Source organism: Portunus trituberculatus, chromosome 48, assembly GCF_017591435.1.
Source record: "Portunus trituberculatus isolate SZX2019 chromosome 48, ASM1759143v1, whole genome shotgun sequence".
NCBI classification, from domain to species: domain Eukaryota; kingdom Metazoa; phylum Arthropoda; class Malacostraca; order Decapoda; family Portunidae; genus Portunus; species Portunus trituberculatus.
Window position 1 is genome coordinate 4973425 of NC_059302.1, and position 12500 is coordinate 4985924.

Below are 12500 nucleotides of genomic sequence, written 5' to 3' on the forward strand. Positions count from 1 at the left end.
GCATCCTTCCTATGCCGCCCTCCAACTTCTCAGCGGGCGTGGAGATCCTAGAGGAGGCGTCGCTTTGAGTAGACGGGGACGCCGCCATGGACATGGGCGCCGTTTGGTGTTGGGCATGGTGCTGCATTTGGTGCGGCATGCCCATGCCCATACCCATACCCATGCCCATTCCCATACCCATGCCCATGCCCATGTGGTTGCCACCGCCCTGGAGCCCAACCTGCGCCAGGCCCAGGATGCTCTCCCTCTCGCGTCGCTCAGCAGCGGCTCGGGAGAGGACGTATTGCGCGGCGAACTGATGCTTGGGGTCCATGCGCATGTGTTCCATGTGGTTCAGCAGGCCTGCAATGTAAGGAGCACTTAGAGCCACTCTCACGCACACACAAAGGCACCAAGGTAGAAGCGTGAACTTATGTGCCTTTACTACACTGGCCGGATATCTCAGATGCTTTGCCTTAGTGTTAAGGAAAAGTTATTCTAATTTGCATAGCATTATTTTAAGATTGCGACCATCCCAAATAATAAATAGTTTTTACATACTGTAAAAATTATAAAGGAGGATGTAGTAATAAGTGCAAGAATCAGTCCGTTCACATTACTCTCTTTCCAAGAGCTATAAATAATGACAGATTTGAATGACAAGTGAGCGCTCTACTTGTGACTACTGATGACTGAGACAAGCAACTCACTGGAGCAGAAAACAACACTCCAAGCGACCAAGCTTACCTGACTCGTGCGTGAAGACAGCATGGCACACCGAGCAGGGCCACATCCTGAGGGAGGAGGTAAATTGCGAGGTCTCCGGGTGACAGGCCAAGTGCTTTCGTAGGCTGCCTTCGTTCACATAATGCTTGCCGCAGACAGGGCAGGAATGGGAGGCTGTGCGACGCTTGGCTGTGGTATAAGGAAAAACTAAGTCACAGGTTACGAAGTGCGGATCGTCCCTTAAGATTAATGTTATGGACAGCACTATTCGTTGTTTGAATATTGCCAAGCTTATGTGGCATTTGTTATCATTGAATTCAGTGTTAATTTATTCCATTAATCAATTTTATAGAAACAAATATTGCATAAAAAATTATGAAATAGAGAATGCATAAATGTAACCACACTATAACAAATACACAAATGGCATGCACACACAACAATTAATATGTATCAAACAGATAAATCAAACCATAACCCATAAAATGTTAAGAAGTAGAACAAAGTGACGAGACTCCGCTGGTCGCAGCGAGGAGCGAGCCACTCCCGGACCACCAAATCTTGTCCTCACCGACCAGGAGGCTATGGTGGGCAGGTGCGGTGTCTACAGGCGAAGGTACCAGGTGTGTGTGTGTGTGTGTGTGTGTGTGTGTGTGTGTGTGTGTGTGTGTGTGTGTGTGTGTGTGTGTGTGTGTGTGTGTGTGTGTGTGTGTGTGTGTGTGTGTGTGTGTGTGTGTGTGTGTGTGTGTGTGTGTGTGTGTGTGTGTGTGTGTGTGTGTGTGTGTGTGTGTGTGTGTGTGTGTGTGTGTGTGTTGCAAGGGTTCCTTCACACTCTTGTCTGTGCGTGAGTGCGTGTACCACAATTACCTCCAACACCCGAGGCATAGGCGTCCCTGTGAACTTCCTTCATGTGCATCATGAGCTGCTCACAGTTCATGAAGCGCCTCTCGCAGTGAGGACAGATGGCACCATTATACAAGCCCATGTTGATGCTGTGCTGTGAGTGGGAGACAAACTGGCTGTAAGAAATGCAAGCTTCCACTACTGCTACCAACCTGCTACTCCAGAGGCGTTTGGGTCCCTATGCGTATACTTCATGTGCTCCATCAGCTGCTCGCCATTCATGAACAGTTTCTGACACTGAGGACAATTGACAGCGTTGGGGCCACCGACCAGGGCAGCGTGCTGTGGGGGAGAGATATCACTGAGGTGAAATTTCTGTGTCTCTGCCGCGAATGTCTCTTTCTCCTCCATCCCTCACTTTCTACCTTCACTCACCTTTATTCATTTTATTCCCCCTTCTTCTTTCTTTCTCCAGCTCTAAAATGCCAAAGCTATTTTTCCTTCTCACCATTTATTCCTTTCAATTCATCAAATCTCCCTTTCCTCGAGTCTTTCAGCTAATGTATATATATATATATATATATATATATATATATATATATATATATATATATATATATATATATATATATATTTACGATAGACACGCTTATATAATACGATTTTTGTCGTGATTTTTCACCTCTGTCTCTTTCCCATGTGTCACACGGCACCTCTGTCCTGCTGGGTCACCACACGCCTCAATCCTCACCTGTCTCTCTAGGTGTATCATTCAAAGACACACATCAAGGACCAAAATGCCTCAAGACACCTTCTTCATACACAGTGCAACACAATCAATATGATATGGAAACAATAATATGAAATATATGTTATCATCAATAATATACACATATCCGCCCTACATTCCTAATTCCTACATTGCCCTGCATAAATAAGCTACCATGGTCCCACTCGTGACCTCTGACTTGTCCCTGTATGATCCCACACCCTTGTTTCCCCGCTAGGACAAAGCCGGAGCCTTCAGTCAGACGAAACACTCAACTGCCTCGCCTCAGTATCTGTACTCTGCCTCGACACAGATGTGGCACAATCTGATGCTAATTAATGTATACTCAAATAAGTCATATATACATACTCTATATTCTCAAGGAGGCTATTAATCTTACTTTCTAATCTATTCCTGGCTAGCTGTGAAAGTCTCACACTATGAGTTGATCTTAAATTCTCAATTGTATTGATGTAAGATTACTCATTCTAATATCATTCTAATTCTTATTTGCTTATTTGTGCTTAGTACCCATTTGCCTCCCTTTAATATATGTAATGTAGAGGGGATGCAAGTCCCTCCTCCTGCTGGTATTATTAATGCCCTTTTATACTAATTCCTGCTCCCTTCTCTCCCTCTCTCCATCCCAATCCCAATTCATCCTTCCATATCTTTCCTTTTTCCCCTCACACTCTTTCCTCTCCCACTCGCACCATCCTTCTTTATCCCTGTCTTTCCCTTTCCTCCCTGTCCCTGTCTTCTAGCAGCATCTCTATCTTTTTTTTCTCTTATGTCTCTACCTTAGATGTATGAGTCCTGAGGGAACTCTCCGTGGCGAATCCCTTTCCGCAGATGTTACAGTGGAAGGGACGGTTCTTCATCCTTTCTAGCTGAGCGTCGTGGTTGCGAAGATGCTGCTGAAGGTTCGACAGCTGGATGAAGGCGCGTCCGCAGTCTGGGATGTGGCATTTGTAAGGCCGTTCACCTGAAGGAAAGAATTAAGGATAAAGGTTAGACTGAGTGAGTCATGTGTTCTGTTTGTTATGCTGTCTATGTTGCATCATGTGTTTATTTTGTGATATCTTATTCTTTCTAAAATCTTTCTCTCTCTCTCTCTCTCTCTCTCTCTCTCTCTTTCAACAAGGCCATAACTCCTCGATTTACATCCCATACCTACTCACTGCTAGGTGAACAGGGGCTACACGTGAAAAGAGACACACCCAAATATCTCCACCCGGCCGGGGAATCGAACCCCGGTCCTCTGGCTTGTGAAGCCAGCGCTCTAACCACTGAGCTACCGGGCGCGCGCGCGTGTGTGTGTGTGTGTGTGTGTGTGTGTGTGTGTGTGTGTGTGTGTGTGTGTGTGTATCCTTTCCAACTCTTTCAGAGAATGGGTTGGAATTCAACAAATGAATATAAATAAAATTTCATCCTACAAGCAACTTCGATAGTCATTGTTCCATTGTCTTGGATAAACGGTATTTAAAACTGCGCCGCACAGGTTGAGCACCTCCAGTGTATTTCAGAGAACCATCTCTAAATTCCCCCTCCCTTTGCCTCAACTAAAATCTGGCCCAGTTTATTTTGGGAGCCCTGTAGTGGTCCTTCATGAAGACCCCTTCAGCTCTACGGCTCCGCTCTCTCCCTTCCTGCCTCCCTGCTTCTGCCGATCACTAGTCAAAGGAAAAAAAGAACGTAATGGTGTGTTCTTGAAAATGATGAAAAAACAAAATACAAATGCCCACGTAAGATGAACTTAATCACCAGCGTGCTTAAGGATGCAACTTTCCCGCTGAGGACGAAGAATGAGGGAGTCAGTGATTGGCTGGAAGTACAGAGGGAGGAGCTAATCAAAGGAGCCTAAGTGGAAGAAGGCGGGAAATCTTTCAGGCTGGTCCTGCCATCTGGCGATATGCACGGGAGGCTGGCGGCGCGCATTTCGTCCTGGCTTGTGAGGGAGAAGATACACGCTCAATGCTCCTGCTCGTTGGCAAGGATAAATGTACGTAAGTAAGAGCCATTAATGCGATGCTGCTCACGGGAGGATGAGTATTACGGGTCTGTCATGGCGACACTTCAACTCAGCCAGACGATGACGGAAACAGGAACCCCGCACACACCGGAAGACATTTGGAGACTCGCTCGGAGTAAGGAAAAGAAAAATGTTGTGGGAATTCCCGGCACGGCGGCCCTGGCTGTGGCCCCGTGCGCTTTTAATCGTGGTGTTTTATAAAGTTTATTGTCACGGCGAGACGTGGGCCATGCGACACCCTCTTTCTGCCTCGCATACCTCGGCCACGTCCGGTGTAGTGGCAGTAGTAGTGGTGGTGGTGGTGGTGGTGGCGGCAGCGGCGGCGGCGGTGTGGCAACACTGTAAGCTCTGGCAACGTAGCACAGAACTAGAGATGATGATGAAGACGATACCGTGATGATGGTGATGGTGATGATGATGATGATAATGATGATGATGGAAGGGAAATCCCAACCTGATAATTATTCTAAGCAGTATTATGGAAACAAACTACTTAACCTCCGCAGTTAGCATAACAAAAGAGAAAGGAAGAAATTATAATGGGAGACTTTCATAACTTATCTCAATCGATCTAACGAGCTTCCTGCCGCATGAAATGTTCTCACTGACGCAACACAAATTCCCATGGGACTAAAATCTTTTTTCTCATGCTGATACGTAACATAATAGTATTGATTAGCAAAATATGGCGAGGTCAGTTTTCTTTGTTAAACAAGCGGAAAAGAAGAGACAGACAAGAAAAAAAAATAGTAGTAGTAATAATACTGATAGCAATAATGATGATGATAATAATAAATAGTAATAGCAATAATAATAATAATAATAATAATAATAATAATAATAACAACAATGATAATAATAATAATAATAATAATAATAACAATTGCAATATAAAACTAGCACTAATTATAATAAATATCTGATGGTTTCATTTGCACCAGTTGTTATAGTCTTGTGTGTCTGTTGCTCTTTGTTCGATAGTTGCGTTGATTAATATTGCACGGTGAGGGAGGGAGGGAGAGAAGGAGGTGTGAGAGAAGCGAGGTGTAGGGAGGAGGTACACGGCTGAGTACTGCTTCCCACTGCCACGCCACTGCTCCCATTAACCCACAACACTCCGGCGCTCCATCAAACAGCGTGCTACACAGAACTGGGTGAACAAGAAATAAAACTGCACTTTTTATAGTTACTTGTAGACTCCTAGTGAAAAGAAAAGAACGTCATTAAAAGATCTTAATACTATTCTCCTTTTAACTGCTGGGGACAAACACATCTGATGTCTCTGTGTTTCCTCCCTTGAAAAGTAATGTGAGGCAAGAATATTTAATAAAACAACTCTTAAACATCATTTCAGCAGTTTGAAACTCTCGTGAAGCCTCGAAACACCGTCTCACTCGACTCATCCATCGTATTGAGGTGCCTCGAAGCTTCACGTCTGCAAAACAGGTTTAATTTCTCACCCTGTTCAAAGCGTTTTATTATGACATGTACTTTCTTCACCTATTTACTTCCATTTGTTTTTTTTTTTTCTATACATCAATGCACGTCCGGCTTTTCCTTATTTAGAGAGTTGAACGTTATTATTTGATGTTGATTAATGAGCTTTGCACCCTGAGGAGTACATTCATAGAGTCGCGGTTATTAAAGATGCTTCCTTTATAAGACATTGATATATTTTTCCCCTCATTTCTTTAGTTTAATTTCAGCGTAGGATTATTTTTAAGATGTGTTATGAGAAAGATAAGCAAGAGGCCAGTCATCAGCTTTACCAACTCTCTCTCTCTCTCTCTCTCTCTCATAAGGCAGAAACATCACACATTTACAATCTTGAAAGACTCGCACAATATTTCTGGTTCTCTTACAGTCAACACTCCCCAGTCCATAAGAAACCACCCACCAGCACCAGGCAGGAGCGACTGCCTGCTACCCCGCTACCCTCTCTCAACTATGACTGGCTGTATTCGAGACCAGCTGTTTCTCCCTCACTGCCACCTGCCCGCCGCGACCACCACAACCTCAGCTGCCGTGTTGACTCGAGGTTATCGCTTCGCCACGCAGCCTGCCTGTCCTCCAAAGACTCGTCCAAAGCTTAACGGGACCGCCATAAAACAGCAGAAGTTTAGAAATACGACGATAGAAGAAAATATAAAAAAAGAAAGAGCTAAAATGTTGGACATAAATGACATAATCAGTCAGGATGAAATAAAGGGTCACGGCCCATAAAAACTAACGAAGGGGGAGTAACATATCTGCAACATTGCAATATGTAAATGAGGTGAGGGTTGAGAGGAAGGGGGAGGAGGAGGAGCGGAGCATTACGAGAGGCTCAGATAATGGGGAGGTCGGCTTGAGGTGGAGGCAAGAGAAAGTGGAATGGAAAGAGGGGAAAATAAAAAAAAGAGGTGAAAAAAGAACACAAAAAGTAATGTTAAGAGAAGATAAGAAGAAAAGAAAGAGTAAATGTACATGCATATGATAACAGCACGAAAAGACACAGACAAACACATACAAAGACAAACACACACACACACACAAGCAAACACCATAAATGAAAACAACAATAAAGAACGAAAAATAAAGACTAACGTAAGAAAAGACAAGAAATTAAAACGAAAGACGAAAAAGGCAGCGCTCTGAAGGAGTAAATAAGAAAAGAAAAGGAAGGAGTAAAGAAAGAAACAAGGAAGCAAGGAAGCAAGCAAGGAAGGAAGGAAGGAAAGAAGGAAGGAAGTAAGGAAGGAAGGAAGGACGTAAGGTAGGAGGAGGGAAGGATGGAAGAAAGGGGAGAGAATAATGCGTAACACATGAATATGAAAGTCAATGATTGCACAGAGAGATGAAGAGATACATAAATGATTAACACTCACAAAGAAATTAATGTCACACACACACACACACACACACACACACACACACACACACACACACACACAGAGAGAGAGAGAGAGAGAGAGAGAGAGAGAGAGAGAGAGAGAGAGAGAGAGAGAGAGAGAGAGAGAGAGAGAGAGAGAGAGAGAGAGAGAGATACCCCCCCACACACACACACACACACACACACATTGGACAGCCCACAAGCAAGCAGGCCGGCGCGAGTCTCTCGAATTTAACTTTTCTCTCGGTCTGGATATTTCGCAGAGTTTCCCCGGCGATCGGAAAAGACGAGCCTTAATTTGGCATGCACAGTGGACGCCCGGACACTAGTTATTAAACAATTTCCTAACTCAATTCCAATTTACACAAGTTCTATATATATGTACCGGGTTGTATTGAAACTCCACTACGTTTTATCGCCTCAGCTGCGGAATACACAATGGTGAGCACCGCGCCTAATGTTTTCTGGCTGCAGAGGTCCGCCGAATTTTTCTTTCTTTCCTCATCTGCCCCCCCCCAATCCCCGCGACCACCCTTTTTTATGGCAAGTTTACTTTTGTTCTGTCTGTCTTCCTCCGCGGTGTCTGTCTAGTATGTTCCAGTGTCTTTATCGTGGTCTTGGTGGCATCTTTTCCCATTATTTGGTCTTGTTTCTGTCCGTGTTGCTCTCTCTCTCTCTCTCTCTCTCTCTCTCTCTCTCTCTCGCGATGGCTCACCCGAGAAGATTCAGCTAAGCAATACAGGCAAATGAACGATACGTTTTGCAGCCGACAGGTCAAAAAATGCCACAGGAGAACATGAAGTAGGAAAAATAAGGGATGTGTACATACAAATTTGGGATGCGGCTCTTCCAAAACAAGGAAACAGAATAAATAAATGAATTGTTGGGTTTACAAAAAAGAAGAATGATCGTATTTACCCATGACAGAGAGAGAGAGAGAGAGAGAGAGAGAGAGAGAGAGAGAGAGATGTGAGAGGTCATGTTCCCTTCTCCAGGCGGGTCTTCGCTCCCTCCCACGGGGTATGCCAGGAATGCTCCATCTTCCTGCATGGCCACCCACGCGAGCCACACCCTGCCCTGCCCTCCCATGCCTGCCCTGCCCAGTCCTGTCTTGCCTTGCCTTGGCCTGCACTGTCCTCACCAAACCCTATCCTGCCCTGCTCTCATCCACCCCTGGACTGCCCTGCTATTATACTTTAACTTATTTGCTTGTCCAAAACTCCTCACACTTTTCAATCTCTCCTGCTCTGCTTTGACTCATTCTCATCATCACTCTGCTATTTCATCCATACTTCCTCCTTGAAAGTTCATTTGCTGGTTACTCGTTGTGTCCACCTCGCCTTCGTATTTGCCCAAGCTTACTATAGTGTCTTATGAAAGCAGGAGTCAAATTTCACTGTCAGTAGGTATTAGAGTAGTATTTCACAGCCATGAGGAACAGTCAGGAGCAAGTTCACAGTGAAGCGAAGCGTGTGCCGACGGTAACTACTTCTACGACCGGTCATTAACTTGTAATTCTCACTTGCTGAGGACAAAAACGCCACTCATGCACTGTGGTTCTGCCTGGCATCTATTTTGTCATCCACGGCCAATGTTCCCCCGTGGAGCGTCCCTTGTAACGACCTTCCCATCTTCTTTGCAACACGCACCCGTCCCCCCCGCCGCACAGACTCCCCACCCACCCGCAGAGACGACTTTTCTCCCTCATCTTCTCAGCGTAAATTGTGCCCCGGGTGACAGCCCCGCTCGGCCGCCTGCCTGGACCGCCGGGGACTCCGAGGTAACGGGTGTGGAGGAGCGACTCGGAAAGGCTCGATTGTGTCAGGATATCGCAGGTGTGAGAGGAGGCTGGAAATTACTGGAGCAAGTCGGGAGTGTATGTAGTGACTAAGACATTGGCGATAAAGGAGTCATTTTTGGAGGGAAGCGATGGGAAGTCTTTTAAGTTACAGTAGCGTACAGAGTCAAGGCACCAACAGCAATCTTATAAATGCGACTGGAGGGAGAAAAATGAAAAGGTATACGTGTAAAGTTAACAGAGTACGATTTTGGACTCCGGTGAAAACATACAAGTGACAAATTCCGCGAGTCACACACAAGTACAATATTCTTCGTTTCGCCTTCCTATAATTTCTTCCCGGGGAAATAACAAAATACACAAGAAAACCTTCAAAACCTTCAATACACAAACCTCAATCTTTGCTTTTCACATACCTAATCCCAAAAAACCAGCGAGAAACACAACTTAAACATCTAGTTCTTTTCACACACTTCTTTATCTCTTAAACTCTTCCTTCACCTTATAGTTTCCCTTGGTGCTTCTTCTCTCCTCTTTACCACGGTCCTCCCTGTCTCCCGCTCCCTCTCTCTCCTTCTCTCTCGCTCGCTCTTTCTCCCTCCGCGTCCCAGCGCCATTAACACAATCAAGCGGCGGCCAGTGTTGCAAGATGGCCCGTCCTTTATGTTGCAAATGTACGGCATTGTTGCAGGCGGTGGGTAGGCTTAGGGAGTGTCAGTGGCTATAATTCACCCGACCCCCGCCGCCACCCGCCCCAACGGACCGAGGAATACAATTAAAAGAAGAGAGAAAGAGGGAGCAACAGAGAAAGAGAAAAGGGAAGAAAAGGATGCACAAGTGGTACAGAAAAAGAAACTCTAACATGGACACGTTCGTAAAATGGTAAGTATGTAAGGTCTGCTGTGTGTGTGTGTGTGTGTGTGTGTGTGTGTGTGTGTGTGTGTGTGTGTGTGTGTGTGTGTGTGTGTGTGAGAGAGAGAGAGAGAGAGAGAGAGAGAGAGAGAGAGAGAGAGAGAGAGAGAGAGAGAGAGAGAGAGAGAGAGAGAGAGAGAGAGAGAGAGAGAGAGAGAGAGAGAGAGAGAGAGAGAGAGAGAACAATCAATACAATAATTCTAAAAACAAAACACAAAAAAACTAACAAAATCTCGTGGTTTAAGATCACAACACAAACGGAAAAAAAGAGAACATGAATGAAAATACGAGATGAAAAAAGAAAGAAAGAAAGAAAGAAAGAAAGCAGGTAACGAGAAGAAAAGAAGAAATATGAAAAAAAAACTGCGAGAAATTGAAAAGAAAGAACGAAAGGAAAAGAAAGAAGAAGAAGAAGAAGAAAAAAGAAAAAAAACATTTCCCAGACCTGAAGACAACACACCTTCAATAATTTTGGCGACAACACAATTCGCCGGCAAAATACAACTCCGGGGACTGGTAAAGATCGCTCGGCGTGTCAGAAAAAATACAACAGAAGAAAGAAAGAAAGAAAAAAAAAAAAGATTCCACTGAGACGAAAAAAAAAGAAAAAAAAAGCGTGAAACAGCGGTAGGTAGAAGTGACCCAAACTAGTCATACATAATTCGCAAAAAAAAAAAAAAAAAAAAAAAAAAATCTTTTGAGTGTTGTTTTAAGGCCAGTGATGCTGATGATATTAAATAAAAGCCAAGAGAGGAACGGAAGAATGACGGAAGGGAGGAAAAACAGAAAGACCAGGGAAGAGTAAAATGAAGAGGATGAGAAACGGAGGATAAAGAAGGAAAAAAAAAAAAAAAAAACGGGATCAGCGTAGAAAGAAATAAGCAGAAAGAAAGCGCGAACAAAGCAAAAAACGAGAGAGAAAGAAACCACGTAAAAAAGTGTGGTAAGAAGCGGTCAGAGTAAAAGAGAGAGAGAGGGAGAGGCGGCAGGTGTACGAGTCCTAACCTGGTGAGGGACAATATAAAGGGATACAGTGAGAGGAAGGGGAGAGAGGGAGAGGGGGAGAACACAGAAGCAGGAGAACCACGAGTGAAAGGGAGAGTGAAGAAGGCACGAGGGAGAAGAAGAGAAGGAAAGGAGGAGGAGGAGGAGGAGGAGGAGGAGGAGGAGGAGGAGGAGGAGGAGGAGGAGGAGGGCTGTCGACTCATCAAGGGGGGCGTGCGTCGGGGGCAGAATCCCCTCCCGAAGGACCCCACGCCCCATAGTTCCCCCGCCTATTTAAAGAATTCATGGTTTACTTGGGCGTTTCACTAATTTGCATATAAAACACGAGGAGGCGGGCGAGCATCAGGCGCCATCAAAAGCGATTCTCCTAAGATTGGATAATTAATGTCTTAATGTCCAATCGTCAATTTAGGGAAACACTTATTATTATGCAAGTTTAGACCGAACACATTTTGGCACTTAAGCCCTCCTTCGCGAAAGGTGAGAACTCTTTGCACCGGCCGAGTGAAGCTGTTTGAATCGGCCGTGCAAGAATAAGCCTTAGAGGAGAGCAGAAAAGGAGGCATTCTCCCGGGGGTGGTGACTCCGCTACATATTAGAGGCTGTACTGGAAGGCACGGAAATTTAATCTAAGGTGACGGAAAAGAGATTATCATACGACTGCAGATTATTCTATTTAGCGTCTTGAAGAGAGAGCGAGAGAGGAAACAGAGAGAAAACGAAAGAAGGAAAACGATGCATCAAGACTAAGGAAGAGAAAGAAGGGATGAAGGAGAAGAAAGAGGGAAAGAAGGAGGAGGAGGAAGAAGAGGTAAAATGGCTCCTCCTTCCGAGCGGGTCGAAGCACAACTGACGGAGGCGAGGCGGGACAGAGCGGCGCCACCCAGACCCTGAGCTCTTCTAGAAAACATTGCCTCTGAAAACTGGGAATAAAAGCTGCCGAGCACAAATGTAGTGTATGTATATGTCTGTGTTTAAAAAAGAAGAGTGGCCGTGAGGGAAATAAAAAGACAAAGTAAGAGAGAGAAAATTCTTGAACGTTGGAGCGAAATACGAATGATAATAATATAAAAAAAAATAGTAATTGAGATAACTGACTCTACTACTAGTACTACTACTACTACTACTACTACTACTACTGCTGCTGCTGCTACTACTACTACACGGGGTGGTTAAGTCTAGCAAGACGAGGAGGGCGGCGGCGGCGAGGGTGGCGGGCGGGGGCGGTGGGTATAAGGCACGGGATGCTGTCTAATGAAGGGCGCGAACACCTACATAAATTTCAAGACTGGGGACTCGCGGGCCGCCTCGGGATATGCTAATGTCCTTCGCTAATTAATGTTACTAATAATAAGAGATCGATCTACGGCGACCACACAGAGGAGGTGGAGGGGGTGGTGACTGTACGAGAGAGAGAGAGAGAGAGAGAGAGAGAGAGAGAGAGAGAGAGAGAGAGAGAGAGAGAGAGAGAGAGAGAGAGAGTGTGTGTGTGTGTGTGTGTGTGTGTGTGTGTGTGTGTGTGTGTGTGTGTGTGTGTGTGTGTGTGTGTGTGTGTGTGTGTGTG

General features: G+C 45.1%; 1 protein-coding gene across 6 annotated transcripts in view; it reads right to left on the reverse strand.

Annotated features, from left to right (window-relative positions):
* Positions 1-12500, reverse strand: part of LOC123498943 (zinc finger protein 384-like) — a 426364-nt gene that overhangs the window by 8149 nt on the left and 405715 nt on the right. For 4 of the 6 annotated variants that reach the window (XM_045246519.1, XM_045246523.1, XM_045246522.1 and 1 more), the window contains 4 exons: positions 3118-3302; positions 1761-1890; positions 727-912; positions 1-342 (listed from right to left, as the gene is read on the reverse strand). The exon at positions 1-342 is cut by the window's left edge and continues 8149 nt beyond it. In XM_045246519.1, the coding sequence (XP_045102454.1) occupies positions 1-342; positions 727-912; positions 1761-1890; positions 3118-3302 (843 nt within the window). The remainder of the gene's footprint in view (positions 343-726; positions 913-1760; positions 1891-3117; positions 3303-12500) is intronic. The other 2 variants (XM_045246520.1, XM_045246524.1) reach the window with 1 other exon arrangement.